This window comes from Nipponia nippon, unplaced genomic scaffold, assembly GCF_047370975.1.
Source record: "Nipponia nippon isolate SJK-2023a ecotype South Korea unplaced genomic scaffold, ASM4737097v1 scaffold_10, whole genome shotgun sequence".
Lineage (NCBI taxonomy): Eukaryota > Metazoa > Chordata > Aves > Pelecaniformes > Threskiornithidae > Nipponia > Nipponia nippon.
In genome coordinates, this window is record NW_028262291.1 from 11,692,749 (window position 1) to 11,719,841 (window position 27,093).

Here is a 27,093-nt window from a genome sequence, read left to right on the forward strand (position 1 = left end):
AAAATTACCCTTAGCGTAAGTTCCCAGTGCAACCATCCTCCTCCACAGGAGGCCAAAGGATATGCTCGCGGTTATGGACAGTTTGGCTCTTAAGTTTCAGCATTTTCTCCTTTTTCTTCTGCTCTGAGGCAACAGGCTATCTTGGGAATAGCTCTTTGCATTGAAGGCTAGGCACATTTTTAAGGTGGAGATGTTTCGGTATCTAAGTAAATTACTCAGTGTTACGCAGCTTTGCACGCTCCATGTGCCCATAGCTTGTTACTCTTCGCAGCAGCTCAAAAGCAGGCCAAAGTCGGGAAGTAGAGATGTCAGGAGGAACAGACGAAAAATACCGAGAATGCATCATGAACACAATAGAAAGTTGTGCTTATAAGAACCGTGTAAAGTTAGACTGGAGAGTACACGGGAAAATAACAATGGCAAATCTTCCGTTGACTGTAAGTGAAGCCAGGGACCTAAGTAAGTGGGAATCTGGTCTCTGCAGTTCCATTCCCAAGAGCACTGGGGAACTGGAGAGCCTGGTGGTAGATGAAGCCAAAAAAGTGGCAATGGAAAAACAGACATCTGTTCCTCCACAGCTTGCTAGGTCTTTGGCAGGAAAGTATGTAAACAAGAAAGTGTTATCAGAGCAAATGTCTGAAGGGACAGAACCTTCTATAACAACATTCACTGGAGAAGAAACCATGCAAGATTGTGCTCAGATTTTGATTAAACTACTCTCATGTAATTATATGAGATGAGGAAGGTCTCATCAGTATTTCCTTGCATGTATTTTTAAACTTCTGCATTGGCATAGGTACAGATGCGGAGAGACGCTAATAACATTCAGAAGCACTCCGCTGAACCTTGTAGCAGGCCACTGTTGTGAAACTAGGATGGAGTGAAACTAGTGTAGGAGTTTTCCTGGTATCGGTTTCTACTTCTTTTAAGCAGTGTTCGGGTAAGCATTGGCAAGCTTAACTGGCCCTGGGTAGCATACCAAAAACTTGCTATCTGGGAGCATTAAGCTATTAAAAAGGAGACATTTTTCTGGAAAATTGCCTTAAAATGCAACAGCGACCTTGGAGTTAAATCTCCAACTCCCTTGTGCACCTGCTGACCTCTTTCAATGACCATTGGCTAAACATCAGTATGGGGCAGAGAAGCAACTTTGACATAACTTTTGATCTCAGATCACACTGAGAAAGTCTGAGTCAACACTACGGAGAGATGGATTCCATGTGCGCATTTTAGTCAGATGGAAAGAGAAGCAGATTCATTACAATGTTCCCAGCCAGATTGTGGCTCTGCTCATGGAGAAGGCCATGCCTCCTCAGCAGGCTTACTGAATCACTCTTCCCCAGTGACACAATGAAACACTGTGTGGGGCTTCTTTAGGAAACTTTTCCAGCTAAGGTTTGGAGATCGTGATTAAGACTAACACAATGAGCTTTAGTCCTCCTGCCAGGGAAATTTCCTCCTGCTTTCTAACTGACTTCAGTTTCTCTCATAATTATTCCTTTTTCAGGGATTGCACTTAGAAAACAACTCAGGTAAAACAAATCATTGGATTAAAATATCTCAGATTCCATTTTCCAGGTAAGGAATTTAGTTCTCTGGCATTGCCTTGAGCTAGGATTTGTTTACAAAAATTCTTGGAGCCTTTACTGATTTTTGTCAATCTATTCCAACTGTGTTTAAGCCTCAAAGTATTAAAGGGCAGCTTTTCTCCAGGAGTGGAGATTAATTGGAAACAAACTGTTAAGAATCTTCATTTGCTGTTAGAGAAGATTACTTCTACTGTGGATGTAGAAAACCTTTGGTTTCATTGATGAATAGCTATTCCAAAGTAACATCAGCTCCTCTCAAGTCTTCTCTTCAGAGCTGGATGCTTCTAGTATTTCTTCCTTCACTACTATTCTGCAGCTAACATCCCAGCTCTTTTAGTAAAATGATTTGTTCATTCTTTTCTTTTTCAAATAGAGTTTAATTAGCCCATCCCACCCTAGTGACTCATTGGTAATTAACTTGCAAGCCCTGCAGATTTCAAACACCTGCTGGGCAGGTGGACCAAATGAAAAAACCAGTGTTTCATTTTGGACATAACCTCAGGATTAATGAAATCTGTTATCATGGATAACAATTCCTAAAAGCATTATGTAAATTCAAAATCGAACATCTCACAATTCTCTGGAGTTTTATAAGAGTATATTCTTATGCTATCTATGCTAATAGTCTCTGCTAAAAGTAATGATAATAAATAATATAACAATAATAAAGTCTCTGGTCCTCTATTATTAAAGGTATTCCACAAAATTGGTGAAAGTCTGTTTTCACTACCCAGTTTTTTAGGTATTTTGCTGATGTTTGCTAACACTCCTAAATAATTCTGTTTCTATTTAGAGCAGCTAGGATTAGTCACCACCTGTCTGGGATTATATGTATATGAGATATCTGCTAAATGCACTCCTTTATTTAATGCACAGACTGTAGGATCCAGGTCTGATTCTGCTGTCTTTTACAGTGGAACAGAAGAACTGGTAGAAAATACTTCTGTGCAATTACATGAACTGTAACTGTGGTGTCCTTCGGCAGCTTTTTGAATTTAAGCAAATTCTACTCCTGTCCATTTTAATATAGCTGAGATGAGAATTTATCCTGTAATAGACTGTTTAAAATGTTCTTCTAGATCTTTATCTGGTACAAATCAGTAGCAGTACTCGTGCTCTCATTCATTTAAGCAGCTTTGTCATGAGTCCCAGTGCAGCCTTGATGTACATTCAAATCACCATACACTGGAGAGAGAGGTAAACCTGAATGGTTTGTATCCTGTGGAGATGCTCTTACTGCATAATATTGGGTAAAGAGGAAGACCTTTTTCCAAATGGTTTAGAGAGGAAGGTCAGGCCTGGGGGTTGTTTTAAAGAGAACTCGTGGAGAAGTAAATCCAGGAGAGTGGTTCGGAGCTGTGAATCGCAGGTGAAAGAAGGCGCATCCTTGCAGCAGGAAGCGTGTGAGTCATTGGGGGAGACAGGATTGAAGGCAAGGCTCTCTGCCCTTTATGTTTTCTCTCGCCTGCCTGAGTGGCTTCATAATGGGCATGCTGACATCGGAGTGCCGCTTGTGTCCCACCTGATGGGTATGAGCGTGGTAAGATCGTTAAGTGCCTAGAAGTTAAGCTATTTCACAGTCACTATTAGTAATGCCTTTCCAGGCTGTTTTCTGTTGTACGGGGGTTTTTTTGCTGGAAAACACAAGAGAATGTGAAATGTAATGATGTTTATCAGAGCACTCGGAAGGCTTTCCAGAGAAGCAACAACATGAGAGTAAAAATGCATTTGCTGCTGGGTGCAGTCTTCTCCTCTATAAAGGATACTGCAAACATGATTAATTTAAGTTGCAGTAATCATAAAAGGTACATTTCTTCAATAACATGTCCAGCTGTGATTTTTGTCAGTGTTTCTACAGTAAGTAGGTTTGGCCTATATTGGTGATAAGTATAACTTGAAGAACAGGCTTTCTGCAGAAGGACTGTGGCTAACTCAGTAACAGTGTTTCTCAGTAATTCAGTGAGATGTTGATGTTTTTGGAGGTGCTGTGCAGTGGGCACAGTACTCCTTTGCCCTGGCTTAAATTGGGGTGCAGTATTGGTGAGCACCATTAAAAGGACTGGAACAATTCTTATCAGAGTCTCAAGTTTCATCTTAGACAAAATGAGAAACTGTTAATCTTTAATTAAAAATTGTGTTTCCCTTCAGGATGTATGATACACAAGGTTATTAGAAGGAAATAGAAAAGTAGCAAATTCTTGTATAATTTCAAAATACATGTCCACTAAGGGTTGGAGTTTTTTTCCCTTGTCCTTTTTGCTTTGTGGGATTACCAGAAGCTGATCTACAGATGTGGGATGAGGACAGGAAGAAAACAGACGGGGCTAAATTTTGGCAAATTATAACTTTGTTTTATGTTGCAAGAAAGGTAACAAAAACTTCAGCAGATATTTCTACTTATGTTCTTCTGTGTGGATTTAGCACATTTACAAGAGGTTGATTTGTGAATTTTCAGCCCTTTTCAATAATGCTTCTCACACTGAAGTCATAGTAGATCCACAAGGAAATCTGTAGCCCTGTGATGAGAAATTACTAACTAAAGTGTCCATTGTATCTTGCGTAATAAATTAAATTTTCCTTGATGTTTGTTTAGTTTCCTTTTTTTGGCAGCAATTTTAGTTTTTCTTGGCTTCCTCATCTTTTTCCTCTTGCTTTTTATTTCAGTTTAAAACTGAATTTCTAGCTATAAGTCTGATTCATTCTCTAATCTATCTGTGGGTTTTTGTGGTAAAAATTCTGACAGGGCTGTGATGACTTTAAAAAAACAAAAAAAAACCAAACAAACAAAAAACAACAAAAAAACCGCACAACCAAAAATAACCAACCACCTCTGTATATCTTTAATTTCTAGTGTAGATGATAGTGGAATTTGTCTGTCATTTTGTAGCAATCAGCACCTGTTTAAGAAGCTCCTCGTATGTTCTAAGCTTGTAGATCTCTTTCAACAGTAATGATCGTGTCACTGCACCTGTTTTTCCCCCCCGTAATGATCATTCATGGCTTTGTAACTCCCCTATCCATAAAACTGCACCAGACCTCTTCTGAGGAATCAACCTGGTGTGTTATAAAGAGCAGTTAAAACAGATACAATTTTATCTCTTCAAATGGCTTAACAAATATTAAGTAATTGAGCCTTGCTGTTCTGCAGATTTTATTAGTTTTATTGCCTTGTTTTCCAAAGAGGGGACCCAATTGAGGGTACAAAGATAGGGCTTTTAAAAACTGTGTCTGTATTCCTTTCATCTGAAGATCGTGCTCTTCGATGTGGAGTGACACTCAGTGTCCAGTTCTTGCCTCGTGTAATGGTCATCGAAGTCCATGGGCAATCGTATGCTTTGGTGAGAATCGAGTGCATCTTTTTCCTCTTCTCTTGAGGAATAACAGTGCTTATGGAGTTTTCCACTCTTGGTCGTCTTCATTACAGTCCAGTCTTTAGAGGAGTCTCATGACCTTGACAGTAGAGAACACTGGGGAGGTACCCTCTTCCATAGTGGTTTTTTTGGGTATTTATCAAATTTTGGAAATATTTGTGTAAACTTGGCAAAAATTCCAATCTTGCAGAACCCCGCAGAGCCGACGTTAGTCAGACGTTTCCATTCTTCACACGACTGAAGTAGGGGAGAGTAGAGTTAATGCAGCTTCAAATAAAAAATATTTTTAAAAGTTATTCTGGTTTTTAAAGTTGCAAAGGAAATGCGGAATGTTGTAAGTTTTAAAGCCGTTTTATCTGCAGTTCTTAACACGGAAGGGGAAGAAACCTCAGGTAGTAGATATTTCTCAAAAGTCAGTAAAAAACAGTAAACAAACTAAAGTATTTGCTGGATATAATCTAGAAAATCCTCTTTGCCTTCTGTTGATGCAGACTGCTGGTTGTCTATATGACTTCTCTTCTTTTAGCATGTTTTTGACTTACTATCCTTTTTCCAAAACTAAGTTAAAGATAAGTATAGTCTTACAGCGTTTACCAAATACCTATTAAACGTGAGGACTTAATTTGATTGCATTTTCTTTACTTTTTCTTACTATTTCAAGGAGAATTCATGACATCTTGACAGTCTCGGTTTACTATTGCTATTAACATTAGCACAAATCATCTACTTGGTATCAAAAATGGGAGAGGGCTTTTAATTTGTCATTCATGTTCTTCTGCAAAGAGGAGAAGCTATATTATGCTTAGTTTTCTTTTTCTATTGCAGTGTAGTTTGCAAACCTTTAAAATGTACTTACTCCCTGCTACTGCATTAGTGTATGTCTAGTGCTTTAAGCATGAAAAGAGCAATGGCAAATGGGGATGGAAGATGCTTTTACAGACGTGCACGTGGGTTCTTCTTCAAAACTGCCCTGTTGTTCTTCACATTTCTTCAGGTTTCATTTAAAACTGAAGCTCATCTCTGTCTCTTGGGGTAGCTTAGGAAAAATCTTGAAAGTGTGAACTAGCTCCAAGCATGTACAATTATATCTGCAAGTGCTTGAAAAGTACTTTTGAAGTAGGAGCCCAGCCAAGCGCAGGCCCACTTATCAAAATTGCTGTTTACTGAGATACCAGTGATATACTTTGGTGGAAGTGGTGAAACAGCTTACAACGTTTATCATAATGTTGAAAGCATTTATGAAAAGTGAAAAGGCTGTCTTGAGTGGGGGAGCTGCTGCTCTCTAAAATTGTTGTGTTTGTGAAGAAGGGGCCAAAACAAAATTCCTCAGAGGACTGAATGGAAATTGGTGAAGGAGAACTAATCTGAGGAAGCTCAGTACACCCTGGTAAGCAGAGAAAATCTCCTTTTATGTGATTACTGAAAGAGGAAGCCTATTTTTGGTGCTTTGAGTTGGGTGAGTGTAGCAGAGAGCTAGTTTCTGTTACCTCATGTGGACTTTACTTTTGGTGTGACTACTCAGTTTAGTATAAAAGTAAAAGCTGTATATATGACTAATTAGTGTCACAGCCTGACAGCTCTTGGCAAAATAAAGTTTTCAAAATAGTTAAGTACTTTCATGTTTACTTCAGGTGACATAGATTTGGATTTATGATGTAAAACACACTGAGCTTTTAAATCCTTTCAGCTGCACAGATGCAAACTCCACTAATCCCAAAGAAAAATGTGGCCTGCTATTCATTAAATGCAGATGAGATTCCTTTTTTAGTAAGCACATAAGCAGATGCCTAAATTTAGGAACATGTGCAGTTACAATCAGTGGAATATTCTGAATCTTTTTATCTCGTTTCCTGCACTGGAACTCACTGTGCTGTGTCTTTGCGAGGTCTCTGACTCCAAGCCTTGCTGTGGAACCTGGTTTGATTCTGTTGCCTTTGTAGAGTGCTCTTTATACGTAGATTTTATTGACTGTACATTTGTACCCTTCAAGCTTGTTTTGCAAACCTTTCCATACTTGCTAAGAACTGAGGAATGCTAGTGCCTAGTATATTGAGGTATTTATTTAACTGTGATGACAGGAGGATGTAATGAACAAGTATTTTCATTATTTTAGTAACTGTGCTGGGAAGAATTGGTTGGGTGCTAGTGGGAGAGAGGAGACAGGAGGATGCTGAAAGTCAGCCTGGAATGGGCACTTCTTTCGCTGCCTCCCTGCCCACTCAGTCCTGGAAGTCCAGTTGGTGGGTCCATGGGCTTGCTACTGCTTCTCCTCCTCATTTCAAAATCCACTGTTCTCCTTCTGTCTCACAGAGAACCTCTGCTCACCCTTTTGGCTTGCTGGGAAGAGAAGGGGAGAAGAAAGGGCCAGGATGGGGTCAGGTCGGGAAGCTAGAGGAGAGTCTTGAGCAGGAGCAATAATTGCAGCAGCCTGTCACCACGCAGTGGGCCATTGGTGGAGAAAGTCATCCCCTTCCTTTTGAATAGGTGAAGTAGGTGCTCTGCCACCCCAGGCAGCTATCCACTCTTCTTACAATTTAAGCTGTCCTTAAACCATTGTAATTCAACCACAACAACAACAAAAAAAGCCCAAAAGTTATTTGTTTATAATCTAAACTTTATGTTAGTTCTAAATACAAAATAAGCTGGATTTTAAAACAACCTTTACACTTGTTAACGATTCTACTAGTAATAATAAAATTCCCTATTGGAAAAATGCAGTTCTTTTGTTTGGTGGAACAGAAGTTCCACCATGTGTAAGAATGGAACAAAGCAAGTTGGGAAAACATGAAATGGCATTCAGTGCCCGTTGCCGGAGGACTTCTGGCATGGAGACTTTTTGTTGTGTTGGAATTTGCTCAGGGCATTACATGACCAACATGTCAGCTCCTCAACAAAGAATAGAAGAAGAAGGTACGGATTTTAATGGGCATGGGAATGAAAGTTCTAAATGATATAGCAGGCCTCAATATTGATCATTTGACCCACAAGAAATAGTTGTGTATATTAAATGTGAAGTATCTACAGAATCTGAATGCCACCTTTGAAATAAGAATTTGAGAGTGCTCTGTGTCCACTGCTTGCTCATCCTACAGTGGTCAGTGATGACGTTTCCACTGTCTTCTGTGACAGCGGCGATTGCAGGGGAGTAAAGATGTGAAACCCCTGCCTCAGTACTGTATGAGAGATCCTCTTCCATCCAGTGGCAAATACGGTGTGCATTTTGAGCAAAAATCTTTATAGTTGTAATCCAATGACCAGTGCTTAGTTACTGGTCTTACCCAAGAATGTTTGATTAATCCTATCTGACTCCAGTTTAAACAGAGGTAAATCTCTGAATTAAAAACAAAACAAAACAAAGTTCCACAATAATTCAATTGTTTTACATCCATTTACAAATAAAAGATGCTTGTAAATGCAGTAGTGTAATTGCATAATACTAGGCCTTCCATAAGTGATCTCCTGTGTTTCCTCTTACTAATTCCATGGTAATAAGGAAGCGAGGAAAGTAATTTTTAGAAATCAGCTTTGTTACTGAGCGTCACGTAGAAGCAGTGTCTATTTCTGGCACCTCTTTGTTTCCTGGATGCAGCCTGGTCTCTCCTCTGTGAATTTCTGTTGTCTCCCACTCTTGCCTGGAAAAAATATGCAGTGTAACCAACTTACCTAATGACAAACTGTTAGGCAAGCATGAGGTTGTACGCATGGAAGTTGTTTGTTCAAGTCCTCCTGAAGGTGCCAAAGTCAGTGGAACTTCTGTGTGAAGTTACTGAACATTTGGCTGTTCTGTAAAGTTAGGATTTAATTTGTACATTCTTTTCTTTTTGTGTAGTGCTCACTATAATGAAATTGATGGGAATTTTGCAAAATATTATCACAGGTAACTAAAAAGTGGCCAGTATGTGCAACAGCATGCTGTCTTTTTGGTTCAAGACAAGAAACGTTAGGCCAGTGCCATAACGCTCACAAAACAACATACACCAGAGATGATGAGCTTAAACTGGTTTAGCACTTTAGTTCACAATCTGATCTAATCAGCATTGCAGGGGTGTTTATTCCTGCTAACCAGAACCATGACTTGCAATGAGACTATCATGCTGTTTATCAGGAAAATTAGATTGGTAATTGTGCCCATCTCATTCCTCTGTTTCCATTACAGGTACCGCTACCGGTTCACGGCAGTTGCACTGCAGTTTGTAACGTTGAGATCTGTGTATCTAAACTGAAATAAGGTCACCAAATTAGTTTTCAGGCAGTTTTTGGCAGATTATTATTGTATCATTAGACTGTTATTCCAAAAATTGTTGCATGTTTGCCTACAGGTTGAGTTTAAGTACAGAATTTTTTGAAATGAAAAAATAATTTTGCAGTTTAAAACGTATTTCTCATAATGAAGGCAACAGTAGTCCTTTAAGTGATAGTCAATAAATAATTCTTCTGACCACCCTTTATCTTGAAGGCCTGTAATTAAGCAATTATGTGTTACTTTAAATGAATCAATGCTTTTTTAAAATCTGGGTTCCAAGTATGAGGAATGCAGACAGGTACTGCTTTGGACAATTTTAAAAATGTGTTTTAGAAAGTCTGACGATGTGGAACTTGGTACCTTAGTCTTCAGTATCCTCATAGTATATTTTTTGAAAATCGGCCTTTTACCCATTTGGGAAGACAAAATTGGTCTCTGTCAAAATATTGGTGTCAAGGGATACAGAAAGCCTTCAAAGTGCAGTATTGGTACCTGTCAGAGAGCTCTATGTCTTCATCTGGTAAATATTATCAGAGGAAATTGATTGTACTTGGAAATACGTATTTCCTTTGATAATCTCTTTCCAGTAAGTTGAAAGCTTTTACCCTAGTTTCAGGTTGCCCAGGCTTGTAGTAACTTTATGTTAACTTTGCCAGAATGATGTAGGGACCTGTCTAGCCTGATTCATATCCATGGCACAGTTATGGCTAGAGGGGAATTTAATAGGCTAGTAGCGAGAAGGTATCTAGTAGAAACAACAATGGCCAGGATTTATAGTGTTTTCGGATCAGAATAGGCTAGTTTTAGTGTATACAGGAGAAATATAGAGCCCTTACCAAGACCTTGTTCCTCTAAAGTGTTGTTTGCATGCACCCACACAATATAGTTGAGCGTTCGCTTGATCACATAATAATAATTTCGTTTTTCTCTTATATGTTTTCTTAGCCTTAGGAAATAACCATTGTAATAGAATTTGCTGGTTAATTAGCAGTTTATGAGTTTGCTACTTGCAGTTCTGAGAGCTCTTTAACAAGTTGTTAAGAAGTCCTAAAAACTTCAGATTTCTCTTAGAAGACAAATTTTCCCGTTTCTTACACTGCCCTCTAGCGCTGAGCACGTTTTGAGAGTCATCTAACGTCTTTCTTCAGTGTAAAGTAACTTTTGTGCAATGACTTTTGAGGAACTGTTAGGTTATCAGAGTCTGCCAAGGCAGGAAACATCCAACTTCTCTATGTGAACGCCTGGCCTTTTTGGGTGAATATACTCACATATAGATTATGTAGAACAGGCAGAGTTTTGTACATGAGACAAACATCCAGTTGTCAAAACTCGAAAGCTGCCTATGTTTGCAGCCTGCCATCCCCACCAACCAACAGTCAAATAAAATGAAGTTCAGGACACATAGCCCAGGTAAGTAGAAGGTCTTGCAGTATTCTGTACCAGTGACCTGCAGCCTTCGGGGACCAGTGGTTTCCTCTGTGTCTTCTCCTTGGGAGAAGCAGCTGAATCTCTTACATTTCCAAGTGCCTTGATCCTAAGCAAAGTGAAGCTGAGTCTTAGGTGACTCTTTAGCAGAAGTGAGCTGCCTTCTGATATTTTCATGAGCTGGATCGTCACTGCAACAATTCACGTTCTATTGCTGCTCTACCTGCATTACTTGCAAACCAAACTTGCCGTACCCAGGCTGTCCATTTGCTGTGTAAGAACTTGAATTGCTGTCATTGGCTTTCAGTAAGTACATGTTAGCATCCCTTTTTCAGTCTTTTGCAATATATTAACTCATTCCATTATTTCAGATCTGAGAAGACTTGATAATATGAACTTCTTAATTTGAAATCAAAGATCTCATGGATCTTCCTATCACCAAACATCTAATATACCCTGATGTTTCTGATAAGAAGTCCCTGAAAGGAAATGACAAATTAGTACATTATTGAGAATGTGTGGCACAATTAACTTAATCCCTTTATGAGCGTGCATTTGATAAATCGTTAGCTCCCCACAGTCTTGTCTAGTGAACAGTTAATGGGAAAATCTAGGTAATATAAATACAGGGGAGAATGCTGTGGAGATCCGTGGCAGCCCTGCCCTGGGGAGCCGTTCAGGCTCTCTGTGTAGTGTGTGTGTGTGTGTGTGTGTGTGTGTGCGTGTGCGCGCTGGTGTCAGCGTGGTGCCGCAAGAGACCCAGCCGGATCTGCCCCAGGCTTCCCGAGGGCACAGGGTTCCAGGATGGCCTATTTGGCCAAAAATGAAAGAGAAAAACAACACAGAGCACTTCGGTGTTGGTGTGAATCTGGGTGAAAATTCTGAACAGCGCTCTCTGGCTCTTAGTTTATATCTACTTGTGTCATTCATATAGGGAAAATACAGCCTGGTGTTTCTGATTCTAGAACTTGTAAGTGACTTCAGGGAGAGAAAGGGTTTCTGCTAAGCAGCAGAACCAGACTGAACTTCTACCTTAATACACACAATAAGTGTGGGATTATTTCTCAGAAAAAAAAAAAATTCTCCAAGAGATTTTGTGTTTTTAGAAACAAATGCAAATAAATGTTAGCAGCACTCTAGTAGCTCACCGTTATGTATGTGTATTGGCTGCACTGAAATGCCGTAGTGGTAACATATCAATTAATAAATTGTGTTTCAGGTTCTCAAAAATGTCGAAAATTTGTTGAGAGTGTTCTTGGCATTTCCTTCTATATATACTGTCATATACGGTTTAATCTTTGAAGTTTTATACTGATTGTATACTATTAGTAGTATTGTCATGGCTTCTTGACAGTTAGCTTTTCAGGAAAGGATCACCTTTTTTTTTTGCTTCCTTTTTTTTTTTTTTCCCCCCCATTCCCTGTCTATCTGATCCGTCCAGTGTTGACACTAACTACAGGGTATGCTGGAATATGCAAAGACTGGATATTGAGTTGAATCCTCTCAGGGTGGTTGTGTGCTTTGTATGTAGTTCGGATCAGATTTATCTTTTTTTAAGATTAGGGCTTCACTGCTCTTCATACTATGTACAGGCAGACTCTGACAGGCTCTGTCAGTCTCTGAGGAACCCTGGCAACTTCAGTATGACTTGCTGAGCTGTAAGTAAGCAGGGGTAGCAGAATTTAACCCACTTTGATACTTCATTTTTTTTTTAGCTGCACTTCCATTAAAGTCAGTTCTTTGGGAACAAAACTAGGCTCTGACAAGGGGAATTAACTTAACTTGAATATTCAAAACAGTAAAATTCACTTTTCAGCACAAAACAATATTAATGTTGACACCTTGTCAGCAGTTCTGTGATTTTTTGGGGGTGAGAGAATACGTAAAATAACCTTTCTGAGGGAGCTCTGTAACTTTAGATTTTTGTCTTCTGAGTATACTTTTCTTCATGGCTGATGCAGTGTTACATATTGGTGAGCTGCTTCTGCTGTTGGTTGTTAGCGTTTCATCATGCTGTACAAACAAGGAGGTAATGTTTTAATTTCAGAGGTTCATTCATCTGATAGAGGATTTATAGCAGTGTTCTGCATGGAATCAGCCTTCCAAGACAAGAATTGTCAGACTGTAATTATTAAGGATGCTGATAACATGTTTGTATTAATTACAATAGACTTTGAAAGTGGGGTCTTCCTCTGTGTATCTTCCTGTGTGACAAAATTTAGGTAAAGTTTTCACACTTCTAAAAACTGTATCAAGGCTCTATGACCCAATGCCAGTCTGGGAATTTTGCCTGTTGCATAGAATAGCCTCTGGCAAGAGGGTATAGAGGGTATAGATTGGCTAACAGATGAAGGGCACATATAGAGGAAAAGGATGAAAGGATCATTCCTTCCACAGAAAGCTGAAATGCTACTGCCTGCAGAAAGTCAAATATAGATTTTTTGGGAGCCAGAGTCTAAGGCCATTAGGCTTATGAAAAAGTCGGTACTTAAAATCCTGAAACAATTCCCGAAGTACCACCAGAGACAATCTAACACATAAAGTTGCTGTGAGCTTCTTCATGATTGTCTCAAGAATCTGAAGGCTGCTGAGGTTGTGTGAGAAGTTCAGTTCCTTCAGTTTTTTCAAACTATGGTACTCTTTCATAAAAGCATTTACTAGTTTATCCTGACTTCCCAAAAATCTGACTGCTGAACATCAGTGAGAGCTGAGGTTTATTTTGTCTTTAATGATAGTCTACTTAGATTCACGTCATGAGTCCACCTTGTAAGGTAAGGCATGGTTACCTCTTTAATCATTGCATGCTCCTTCCTTTCTAGGCTGGTAAATCAAAGTGTCAAGCATTGGAGAACTCGGAAGAGCACGTGATCAAAGCTTTTCTGCCTACATCCTGGCATCATTTCTAACTCATTTTTCTTTTGTGAGCAACCTGTTACACCCGACCATGTGTAGTTTTGCTCAATTACTGATGCTTTCTGCATGTCTTTAGCTGACATAGGGGTATTTTTGCTGATAGGATATTTTTGCTGACTTACTTTGCTGACTACCTCTACTTGTTACTGGCACTTACTGAAATCAGTGTATAAGGTTACATTGCAGATTTTGTAACATGCTTCTGATACTATGGAAGGCATTTTTCTCAATGGTAAAGCTTTGATATGAAACATTGCTGCTTTTGTGAGTAGGCCTGCAGTCAAATTGAGGGGTAGAACCACAACAAATCTTATGGACTAGTAACAACAAACAACATGTCTCTGCAACTATTTTTGCAGCCCTTTTCTGGCTTGATCCTTTCTCTTAATTGTAAACCTGTTCATGGTAACTGTTCTTAGGAAGAAAAGTTGAAATCTGAATGAAGCTGAAAAATATGCCTATGTCTTAAGGAGTTTGAGAGGTTTTTATGGAGATAGAGCTAATGATGTCAGTGTGCTTTTCTGTTGAAGCCGGCTGTTTTGTTACTCCCGTTGTTGTCTGCAGTGGTGGTCTGAAGAGAGTTACCTTTTTGAGGTATGCAAGACACATGTGAGTTTTTTACAAGACTTACTAGTTTATTATGCAGAACCAAATTCATTTAGTTATCATAGTGTAACTATGTTACCAGAATTTCCCAGTTATCATTAGAGATGAGCCTTTCTGCTGCCATTTTCTGTTGCATATTTTGATCTGGGTTCTTTACTTCAAGGCCTTGTGGTACTATTTGTAGAAATGGTTAATAATAGCTATGGAGGCTGTTCTTATATGATGAAACTTCAAGAAGAGACAGGCATGAGAAGTAATGAAAAACATCATAACAAAGTCAATTTAGCATCAGTCATAAACTGGAGAACAGTTATGCAATGTACAGCTTAGGAAAATAAATAAGAAAAAAATAAAAGAGGGGAAAAAAGTGTATTACTGGCAGCAGTTGGTGGTCCAAATTAAGCAGCACAGAGGAGGATAAAGCACGTGCAGTGTACTGACTTGGGAAGTACTGAACTCTTACTGTTCAGGGCTGTCTTTATGACCTCTTCTGTAAGCCAAGTAGTTGTTAACTGCAGATGCATATTGGAAGAGAGGACAGCTGATTTATTTTAAAGCTTAAAGGCTTCCATAGATGGATCATGATACAATACAAACAGCCACAGTGCCAATTATAGATTTAGATGCTAAATTGCTTTAAAAATTATTCCTTATAGATGCTTTAGTATCCTTGTGCCTTAGGTACCACTGAAATTAGATGAAATATGGCAATGTTCTTTACCCATTTAATCTGCTAAATGCCAACTGTTAATGCTATTACATGAGTTCATGAACTTATTAGTTAAAGCCATCGGAAACTTGAAACAGCCACTGATGTTCTCATGGTCTTTCTTAAATCTTGATAAGGAAGTATGAATGGGCAGGATCAGCACTTGCATGGCAGATATGCAAGAAATAGGCTGATGCAACAAAATTCTACTGGTGACAAAACTGACGACAGTCTTTCAAGAAAGGTCACTGCTAAACCTTTGCATAGCCAGTGCATCAGTGCTGTTAGAGGTGCCATTCGTGGTTCTGAAACAGAGATATGCATTTGTTGGGTAGAAAATATCCCCATGTAATTAAATAAATACATTATGCAAATGGTAATTAAATAATTATATTTTGCCAAGATGCTTGAAGACTACTACAATTACAGTTGGATACAGTAGTCTTAATTTCCTTCGTTTCACAACTTAAGAATGCTGTTGTAAATTAAGTGGTTGTCCTGTGCTACCCTGGAAATAATTGCGTTTTCATGGTGGGCAGAACGATTCTGGTGCCATTATTGGCTGTTATCAAATGATGCTATAAATATGCTTGGTGCTAATAGAGAAAATCCTTTCCTGAATTCTTTGTTGTCTGATCTTTTTTTTTATCCTGTTGTTCTTTGAGTACCAGTGGTATGAGTTGCCTTACAAAAACTGACAGAGAAAAATGTGTATTGGGAAAAACTAACAAAGTAAGCATAGGTTATAAATAGATAAAAAATGAAGGAAGCGAGAGGAAGGAAAGGGATACACTGGTACACTACAGCCGTTGAGATCGGTAAAAAGAAATGCATAACTTTTGATGGGACAGGGTCTGTCTTTTCTTGTTGCTTCTAACACATTGCTTGTCTGCAGTTCCTTACTAATAGTAAGGGATAGATGTTTTGTTGTCTGTTTGTTTGCTGCTTGGTTGTACACCCTCTGAAGAAAGCAAGTATTTAATTTATTACCAATTAACACAAGCATTTAATTACTAACTTGGGTATTAGGAAACGAAGACAACATGGGGCACCTCCTACTTTCCTGCCCTTGGTCTTCTCTCATTTCCTTGTTTCCTCTGTTCTTCTCTGTGCTGCTCCCTTGTACCCTTGTTCCCTCTTCCTTTTAATTTTCTGCCCTTTCTTAAATGTTTTTTTCACAGAAGTGCCACCAGTTTCACTGCTGGGCTCAGCTTTGGATGAGTCTGTTAGGGAAGTGGCTATGTCTGGCACAGGGCAGCACCTGACCTTCTCCCACAGAGGCCAATCCTGCAGTCCTCTGCTACCCAAACCTTGCTATTTTTACCCAATATGCTAGAAAAGGTTATTGAAACCTGTGTGTGTGTGTGTTTCATTACAGGGGCAGTGTCAATGCAAGTTCATTCAAGCTTCAATTACTACTAAAAATATCTTTTATTATTAGGAGAGAATTGTTTCATGTCATGTACAATCTGGATTTCAGCAGCGTCTTCTGATTTGGTGTCTGACTTATTCTATATAATAAGCAACAGAAAGAGGAGAGTGAATTTCTGTCTTGGAGGCTGCAGTCAGTGAAATCAGATGAAGCAATAGATTTATATATTAATATTAATTGCATAACTAGTAAACATGATCCTGAAAGTGTGAGCTAAAGACACGCAGATGCTTATGGAAAACAAGCTGTGAGGTTTTTTTGACTCAGGTAGACAGTGTGTGACCAACCCCGTGCTGATGCCATGACCAGCCAGGCTTCTGGAAGGAGACTTCCTCAGCCCAGGTGCAGAGCCAGCTGACATCTGTGTGATTCATCTCTGGTACCAACTGATTTAATGGCAAAGTGTCAGTCTGCCAAGATTAATACCAGCCTCATGTCTGTGTACAGTGCTGCTCTTCGCACGGTGTGAAAAGTTAATGTAGAGAAGACCCCGTGTTAACATTTGCAGCAATGTGCTGCGGGTGGTAAGCTTTCTTCCCACAGGAAAAATGGAACTGATCTTTCCTTTTTAGTAATAACTGAGCAGATAAATGTGCCTACCTTAGTATTGCTTCAGGCAGTACTACTTACTGGCTCACCTTTGAGCCTTAGCTTCCCATGATCATTCTGCAACTGCAGAAGCAAGTGGTAAGAAGAACTGGCTGTGAGACTTCAGGCCAAGATCTATTTTCAGAGACTAAGGCATAAAATATGCTTGTTGACTAGTCAAAAGGCAGCTGATAGTCTTATAATAATTGGTTTTATTTCTTGTGTGGCACTGCCTGAATAAAGTCACTTCCCCCAAGGGTTCTCAGCCAAATAAAGGGAAGAAAGACTTTGCCGTCAGAGATGTGTGCTTAATTCCATTGATTTGAATTGTAATTGAAAGTTCTTGCTAATGTTTTTTCCTGTAGAACAACATATTGAAATAACATGTTTGCTTAGTATACAAAAAATGGCTGTGTTTGGCAAGTGGTTTATTAGAGCTTGTAAACTAAATTCACAGATATCCATTGCTGGAGAATCTTAGTCTTGCAGATACAACCTGGATTACTGAGTGCTTTCTCAGTCAGAAAACAGCAAGAGATTCGTAGATCACTTTGGGAAATACTCTTGCCCACAAAATCATTAGAAAAAATTCAATAGCTGCCTGTGTGAGTGTGATTCTGTGACGGCAGTTGTTTCTGGGATGGCTCTTCATGGAAAATTTTCCTTGGAACTGCCCATAGTTACAAATGCATACGCATGCACTATTCTTACCATCTTATTTTTATTCAGATGTCTTCATGCATTCGTGGGCTGTTTGCCTGTGGGTTGATCTACAGTCTTCTGTCAAAAGTGTAATAATAAAGATAAACGTTAAAACCTTCACGGAAAATGTGCTTGATTTGGAGAAATCCAGATTAATGTAACACACAACAGGTTGAACAAATATTTGCATCATTTTCTTGATTAGCATGAATGTATATGTTCTTGAAAAGTGCCGAGCAACATTAATTTCTACTGGCCAGGATTAGGAACATACCAGATCTAAATCTCTCTTATGATGTAAAGATAGTTTGCGAGATTCTTTGTGTAAATTCAAGTTGGTTTTGTGGAGATCACGTAGTTGCCAAACAACAGTTTGAGATAACTGTGACTTTCCCCATTGCTGTGATTTTTGGTCTAGTATTTAAAAACTATTCTGCCTTTCTCAAGTTAGGACCTTCTAAAATGATCTGAATTTATCAAGCTTTCTTAATTTCCATTGCAGAGTTGTATGCAAAGTCATAAGCTCCACTCTATCACATTTGTCGGTGTGGTAGCAGGGCCTGTCAGAGTAGTTTCCTTGTTTGACTGAGGGTTTAGCATGTTTTTCATCTTTGAAGAACTGGAGCCAATTTCAGGATTCAGGCTGGGAGGCAGTACTTCGACAAGTAAAGAAACATTACATATTTACAGAGATTGGAATGTAATGCAGGGAAGCAAGTGTCATTAGTTTCCTGTCAGTATTGTCAGGGGAAAAAGGAGAATATCTCAAACGAATCAAACAATCTTCTCAATTTATGTTTTTGCATTTTGGGTTCTTTTTAGTACGAGATTAAAGGATGTGCTTCCTGGCATTCTTTGGGGGTCACGATTCTGGTAGTGTATACTACTAGCACATAAACTGTTCCCTTTAGGTGTTTCCATGCAGCTAGCTTAAGCCAGCTGTCAAGTCTGTAGGTGACTGTGTGGGTATTTAGGAGGACTTTGGACACAGTTGAAGTTTCTGCCTATTAGACACATTTGAAGACTTTCCAAAGATTCGCTTTTATTTTTGTAAGTCTCTGTGTGACCAAACAGTTATGGTTTGTGAGTACAGCTCTTCAGAAATGAGTGTTTTTATTGAGTTGGTTAGTTGTTAATGGCTATGGAGACTGTTCATAAACAACTAGGACTTCCAGAATATAAAAACTTTTTTTTTTTTTTTTTTGTGAGTCACTAGTTTATGATGACAAATCAGGGTCAAGTAAGGTATTTGATCTTTCTGTATTAGTGTACTGTATATCATAAAGTGTTTCCAGAGAGGGGGGTTCTCTGGGTTAGATTGTGTGGTCACCTGAGTAAAGACTGAAGGGCTGGTTGGAGGGGTGAAATAGTGCTGTTACAGAGAGCCTTACAAGCCACCTTGAACAGACTTCTTGAGCAACTAAATATTGAGAAAGAATGCTGTGATTTCACTGTACTGGAACTCTTCTTAAATTAAGTTCTAGGTATATCATTTCCCACCTCTATTTGTTATAGCAGCCTGAGATATGGCCTTGTGGAACATAAGCATTTTATAATGACACAAATATTACAATGTGACAATCCCAATAGCATCACTGCACACACCTAATATGGGCTACAAATTCAAATAGGCTGGATTGGTAAACTGGACCATAAAATTATTGTGTGACTGCAACAGGTTTCCTGTTTAAACCTGGATGCCAAGTGCAGTGAGTTTTTTCGCGCTGTTGAATCTGTAGTTTCAAAGAACTTATTTTACATACAGACTTCAGCAGCCGTTTTGTGTCTTCTGTAGAGACTCTCTCTTCTCTTCCTTTGTCTTTGTTTTTCACCTTTAAAACTTCAATCTTTTTCTAGCAAGATAATTCAGGCTGAAATTAAGTAGTTCATCTTTGTGTATATAAAATCAAAATAACATCCTTGTTGTCTGATAAGAATCCTTTTGAAATTTAATTCATTTAGATTTATCAGTCCCGGCCTTTAGTCTGATTGTCATGAAAAAGAATTGTTAACTGTATTTTGAATATTAAATTTTGAGCCTTAGGTGCTAATAGTTACACTGCCACAAGAGGTATGTGAGGGCATGTTATGTGAAGACTTACAGGCTGCTGTAAGCCGGCAGCATGTGCTGTTCTGTGTGGTGTTCTTCCTAAAGTTATGCTTTATAATGTAACGTACCATAGAGCCTATTGGAATGAAAGTCTAAAATTGTTTCTTTTTGTCTTTTGTAGAAGCTCCACCAAAACTGGAAGAAAATCCTGCTGAAGCGTTCACTGACTCATCTCTCTTTGCTCACTGGGGCCAGGATCTCAGTCCTGAAAACAGACGTATCGCACTTAAACAATTCCAGTATTACGGCTACAATGCTTACCTGAGTGATCGCTTGCCACTGGACAGGCCCCTGCCTGACCTTAGGCCTAATGGGTAAGTGCTGTAGTATAACCTCACATTGTAGGTCCTGAGTTGTAGAGTCTGTTAGCTCTTTTTCACCTGGAAGTCGTGTTGTGTGGTCACATGGAAGGTAGGTTACATACGGTGGCCAGAATGAGTAATTTCTATCAAATATATGAAGGTTGGAAGTTTCAAATGTCTCCTGAAAAACTAGAGTGCCCAAATTAAGTCCTATTAAAATCCCACTAAGTATCCATTAAAAGTTCTCCAAGATCCTTTGGAACCTTAATCTCACCTACAATTTACATTAGATAGCAAGTGTTTTACTGCTAAAAGAATAACCTTTTTATGTTAAATTTCAGTTTTGTCACAAGATCTGACTAAGATAGGAAGAAAATAAGAACTGCGCTTTTTGAAAGCCCAGAACTGTCTGATAAAGATCAGTAAGCAGGTGAAACTGTTGAGCTCTAGTGGTGAAATAGGCAATTTGGTCAAGCAGTGTGTACCAGCTGAAAGCCCATGGAGCCTCCTTTACTGGGTTGTTCTCTGCTGGGAAGCATGCATGCCAGGCAGGGTAAATACGTCCACTGGTATTCTGCAACGGCTTGGTGAGATGGATGGGACCAAGGGAGTGAACAACCTTCCTTTAGGTGCATTTGAGGCCTGTTCTGGTAGGACCATCCACAGAGACAGTTAATGCTCAACTTCTTTTCAGCCTTGGTGATACATCTGATCCTTTGAACAAACAGCAGCACTGGGGATGGGGAAATGGGTGGAGAGAGAACTGCTTTTTTGCAGCTCGTTAAAAAAAAAAAAATCTTTAAAATAAACATCATAGGTACTTACTGAATTGAACCAGTAACCGAGATGTGAAAGGCTTCTTAGTTCCTTGCCAATTCCAAAAGCAATCCAAATGTGATCTTATTCACTTACTTTAACCAAATGTTTTAATAACTAAAGCAGTAAGGAGTACATTTTGCCCTGTATTAAGTTGTCTGATATTAACGAAAAGATGTGAACACCATTCCAGGCAACAGTTTAGCAATTTTATATATATTTATGCTATATATTATTATATATCACATTTTAGAAATATTTATGTTGTGGAGTTGCTGAGATAACGACTTTAAGGAAATCAAGGTCCATACAATTATATTTGTATTTCGGTTAAATCAGTTTAGCGCTGTCTGTAGGGACAATTCTTTTTTTTTAATTGTAAACTAATTCAGAAGAAAAATAAATCTTCTGTAACTAAGATGACATAAATGACAGAAATGTGTCTGTTCTTATATGTCTTTTGAAATTACTCTCCTGAATGATTTCAATCTAAATTTTTTATAACTATGGGTTTTAAAAATGAAAAAGACAGAGAAAATGAATGTTACTGTAGCTGAAAGAAATAAATTAGGGTTGGGATTTTAAAAGAAACTCCAGTTAGAAATGAATCATGATCCTAATTTCTGTGAAATTTTTGATCCTTAATTAACTACCTGCCAGAACGGTGTTAGACACTACAGTATGTTTGTGGATGCATGCATACAAATTAATGGCTTAGTAATGGTAGCTCAGGAAGATTCCCCCCTCCCCCCTTATCATGGTTCAGGAGCAAGTAGGACAAGGGGTAGGACAACACTGATAGGACAAGGGGTAATGGTTTTAAACTAAAAGAGGGTAGATTCAGACTGGATATAAGGAAGAAATTTTTTACAATGAGGGTAGTGAAACACTGGAACGGGTTGCCCAGAGAGGTGGTAGATGCCCCATCCTTGGAAACATTCAAGGCCAGGCTGGATGGGGCTCTGAGCAACCTGATCTAGTTGTTGATGTCCCTGCCAATTGCAGGGGGGATGGACTAGACGACCTTTAAAGGTCCCTTCCATCCCAAAGCATTCTATGATTCTAAGTAGGTAATCTGACACTGAAATGTAGTGAATTCTCATACTGAGGGAAATGAACAGTGTTGTCAGGTAGTACGTACAGTGTTTGCTGTATGTATGGCATCTTGTGGAGCACAGAGCTAGAGGGTATTCTGAAAATCATGTTGCTGAAAAAAAATTCCTGCTTCTGATATGCAAATTCTCATTTGTGTGAGAGCACAGGCATGGCTATTGTGGGGAAAAAAAAACCTACCCTGCAAGAGTATGTTTTCCACTACAATAATAATTTTTTAGGATTCGTAGCACCTATTTTTAAAGCCAATTGATTAGTCACTTCCAGAGTCTATATAGAGGTGTTTAAATTATCCATGGGCAGGTACTAGGCTCAAGCAGCATAGCATGAAAGCCAAGGACAGCTTGGTCTGAAGGGAGCACACAGCAAGTGGCATGGAGACTGAGTTAATCAACTTTGCTGGACCTTAGTCGGTTGTGGTATTCCTGTTCTGACTAGAAATGCACAGATATAACAGAGGTACCACAATAGCTCTGGACAGTTAGCCTAGGTCTAACAAAGCTCATTAGCCTGGATTTAGCAGTGGTTCTGCAAGAGTCAGCGTGACATTGGAATCCCAGCAAAGGCTTGTGGGCAGGTAGCTAAAGGAATGGAGTTCATATAGATGCGTCTGGACTCAGTTGTGGTCTGTCATCTGTATTCACATAACCTGTCATATGAAGTATAGGAAGTTAGAAGGATAACAGAAATACACGTATAACTGAAGTCTAATGTAATTCATATATGGCTGGCCCAGTTGAGACTGGAAGAATTAAGTGATCTGCCAAGAATGTGTGGTGTTAGTAGCCCCTTCTATATTATACTGGTATGACTCAGCCTTGACCTTCTTTCTGCCTGCAGTGCTCTGAGAATTCACATGAAAATAACTTAGCAGAGGAGCTCAGCTCTTCTTTGCAAGGTTCTGCAGTGAGAAAGGCCACTCCACGTATGTAATAACCCCGTATTATAGCATAGAGGATTTTCTAGGGTTGATATTGTCAACATTTAATGGAGGACAATTAGAGATTGCTGAGCTGCAACACATGTGGAGGAGAGGGCAAATATTTGGCCTTGCCCAGTCCTCCAATATGGGTGGCATGCAGAGGTAGGAGACCACATTTAGTAGTTATGGCAGCGCACTCTGCCCAAGCCCCTGAACTCTGGCTTCTCTGGGAAAAAATGACCATCAGTCAGGTGGAAGCATCCAGCAGATTGCAGTTGGGTCAGGCTGTGGCAATTGTCACCCCTTGCAGTGGGACCTTCTCATGTTTTAGGTACTGCAGAGTGGTTTCTGACCCTCTGTACAGTGATGAGCCTCATGTTCTGTGATAAAACATTCAGAATTTGATTTCTTTTCACTGTGAATATTTGCACTAGCACAGTGGAGTCCCCGGCACAGTCCAAAATAATCTGTTGTAATACAGATTATAATAAATACGTCTCCTGGATATCCCAGCCTCCTGAAGTAATTGTCACATTCTGAAGTAGGCTCTGGTTTTGCAATACTTAATAGACAGTACAAGCAGTATTGGGGGGTATTGCTTATACTGTCTCTCCCAAGGCCTCCATTTTCTCCTGCTGAAATTGAGTGCTCTGCTGTTTGCCACCTTTATGTGCATCTGTTAGCCCGTAACATATCTACATCGCAGACTAACAAATAACTACTTGCTCTAATGAGCTTGGAAGCATTGAGGAAGGCAGTGTTGCCCTTACTGTGTTGCAGGAACAGGATAATACTTCTGTGTTAGTTATAATGCTGTTATGCTTATTACTTTAAGTAGGGCAGGCAGTACCCACAAAGCTTGTCGTGAGTGAAATGTTGAACAAGCTCACGCAGAAAGACATTATTAAAACTTAGGTCATTTAGGGATCCCAAAGCTGTGTACCAAATCTCCTTTTGACTGGATGTACCTAGGATTCTACTTTGTTGGCTTGTAAATTTTTTTGTTGCCTGATCCAGTGTGCTGAAGCACATGTGGGAAAGAGAGATAACATTCTTCTTTGCTTATGTGATGAGAGACTGAGGGGTAGTGGAAAAAGAGGTGTGCAGCAGGATCCAGCAGAGGAACTGTTCTGCAGAATTTTGCTCCTGCACAGCCCATATGATATGAAGGAGCTGACCAGTAGGCATAAAGCAACTTTTTCAGTCAGTATAACTGCAGTCAGCCAACCTTCTTTTGCATTGGTAAAAACAGTATTTGTATGAAGAAGCAAAGGCAGGAAGGGTGGAAGGGGAAAAGAAGCATTTCAAGCTCAGATGTTTTTTCTTCTTGGGAGGTTACTAAATAGTATGGCATAGCATTTGGCTTGTAGCAGGTTTGCCCTTTTCCTAGCTGAGTCAGTGCTGTTTGGTGTCTAGACAAGTGCAGAGGAGGTGTCCTGTTTCCTGTGCAGAGAAAGGCTTTGGCCGGTAAGTACTTCTTGTTTCAAACAGTTCACCAGTCTCAAATTTTATTACTTTGAGGCTCAGTTTGGCAAGGGACGATGGTAGAAGTCTTGAAGAGCAGCAGAATTAGGTTTGTGATAAAGTGGGCACAAACAGAGCAGGCGGGATATCCACTGAATGGAAATAGAACTACAAGGGAGAAAAATGAAGCATTGGCTGGTTGAGGAGAGTGATGCGTTTTAGGAGAAAAGCTGTTTATGTACGTACATCTGTCCAAAACGTCCATCAGTGTTGTGGTGGTATATGCAGTCCTGGATGTAGTGTGCAAGACGTCAGACTTCTATAAACCTGTAGGTTTTCCTTTATTAAAACTGATGTAAGAAAAACATGTCATCTCAACTTGTGAGGTTCCGGCTGGGCATTTGCATGTTATCTCTGCGTCTCCCCAGAAGCCAGCTCCTCCAGACTTGCATTCCATAAGCGTTTGCTTCCACATGTGTCTGTGAAACAGTTCTGTTTTGCTGGGCTTATGTTAGTTACGGATACGGCTCCATGTTCATTTCTGACTGAGTTCTTTGGTTTCTGCTCATGAAAGATAGCATAAATATTGCATGTTGTATGTGATGTTTCAAAGGAATCCTTTAAAAAGAATGCAAAAGCCTGGTACTTTACCTGTTGTATTGTTTTGGACAGAAGTCCTAAAATTACCAAATTTTTCAGCATTCTTGTTAAATACCTAATGTTTAATTCTGTCATATTGCCTATTCTCATTTACTCCTGTCTTTGTCTTTGATTCTTCTTTTTCTTGTCTCATTTTTGCCTGCTTTCAAACTGACTCATAGCAGCGGTGTGTACTGCCTGAGTGGCCACCCCCTGAGGTTCTGATCTGTGCTTCAGTTTGTCCTGTCTGAATGTGTCTCCTCAAATGGCTGCTCTAGAAGTATTTAATATCACTAGCAGTGATATCATATCATCTGCAGTCTCCAAGCTGCTGTAATAACCTAAGATAATAATGATGTATGCTTGTTGGTTTTGATCTTCCCCTTTAACTGAAAGAAGATGCGATGCGGTAGTCTGCATGCATGCTCTCTCTCGTTTTCTCTCTCTCTCTCAGTCTCTTATTAATGTGTCATAACATGTGAATGTTCTTCCACTTGGCGTACATTTACACTAAAACATATTCAGAATAATCCATGGCATAATACTGTGAGAGGCTAACAATTTTTGGCCAAATAGCTATACAGAATTCTTTTCATGTTCATCCAAAAATGAGTTTTACTGAGATCATCAACTCCCAGCTTACTGTTCTTATTGCTTCATTCAGCAAAAGGTCTTGGTTTTAAGTACCAAGAAGAAAATGGACCTTTATTGTATAATTTTATCGACATGAATAGCTTTTATTAAAAGGAGTGAGGAATCAGTCTGTTACAATTAAATCTATGCTGTAAGATGCTTAGGAGACCAAGAGCTAATCACTCTTGTGTTACAATCTTGGAACTTATCTGCATATTTATCAAATTCCATGCCTGTTATCTTTCCTTATTACAAATTTTTTGTTTGTTTCTAGGGATTGAGGCCAGGAGAAAAAAAAAAGTTAGCCATGTTTGCTTATAGTTGTATGGTAATTCTATATTCAAATTCCTCACACGATTGTATGCCTGCCTTTGCTCCCTTGTAATAGAAGATGATGACCGCAAACAAAGATTTCTGGATTTGCAGCAGAAGTACTGTCTTGCTGGCTGTAGTTCTCTAATAATAGATTGTATCCTCAGAGATCAGGAAAAAAGCCCTTTCTACATGTTGTTCAATGCCAGCCTTGTTAGCTTAGTTCAGTTAACACTTAAAATACTGATAATAGTGAAAGGAAAAATGAAGAATGATCACAAAATGAAATTATAAACATAAATTGTTGAGCTGGAATTCTTACAAGACTGAGTTCTTTTGCAAGAGTTTTAGTCCTATTTATTTCATTTATGCCAGAATGGGATTTTTTTCCTCCCATCTTGAGCTTCCATTTCCTATTTTGGCTGATGACAAAATGTTACCAGCTCTTGAAGACAGTATAATTCTGTTTCTGCTTGTGCTTCTGAGAAATTCTTATTCTATTGGAACTAAAGCTCCCTCCCACGTATGTTCTTAAACAATACCTTAAGCCCAAATGTTTTAGTAATACGCTTTATTGCATCCTGTGTTTTAAAAAAAAAACATGGAATAGATGACATAATTTAGTGTTTAGAACAAAAAATGTGTTCTGTTGCCATTGTTGGCTGCAATACCCATGTAACTCTTGGTGAAAGGTTCTCAAACATTGCAGAAAATAATTCTTTTTCATAATTTATATACATATTTGTAGAAGGTCTCAGAGATGAGTTGTTAATACAGGAAATCATTCTTGCTTTGTTGTTCTTACTGCATAGTTATGCTGAACTAATTTTAATGTGACTGACTAAATTGTCTTATCACAATGCGTGTATTCTAGAGGAATATAATTTTCTCGTGGACAAATATTTGAAAGAAGATTCGTAATATATGCTGTCCTCCATTTACCAGAGTTGTGCTTGAAATAGAACACCAGGAGTTTCTCTAAATTTCTGGTAACCATGACAACTGTTACTTTAGTGTTATTAGCCCAATGTAATTTAGCAGACTAGGTTGCTAGAGGTAATTTTTTAGCTGTATTGGGATGATACTTGTTATTGTAATTCTAAATAATATTTAGAATTTATATTTAAAAATCACTTAGTCATAATACTGAAATATGCTCTATACTTTGTGGATTTGTTTTTTTAGCAAAAGCTTCCCTTTGCAG

The 27,093-nt window shown here is 39.0% G+C and overlaps 1 protein-coding gene across 5 annotated transcripts in view; it reads left to right on the forward strand.

Annotated features, from left to right (window-relative positions):
• The window catches only part of GALNT18 (polypeptide N-acetylgalactosaminyltransferase 18), a 279,026-nt gene that overhangs the window by 129,943 nt on the left and 121,990 nt on the right, over positions 1–27,093 (forward strand). For all 5 annotated transcript variants that reach the window (XM_087744745.1, XM_087744755.1, XM_087744773.1 and 2 more), the window contains exon 3: positions 19,810–20,002. In XM_087744745.1, the coding sequence (XP_087600871.1) occupies positions 19,810–20,002 (193 nt within the window). The remainder of the gene's footprint in view (positions 1–19,809; positions 20,003–27,093) is intronic.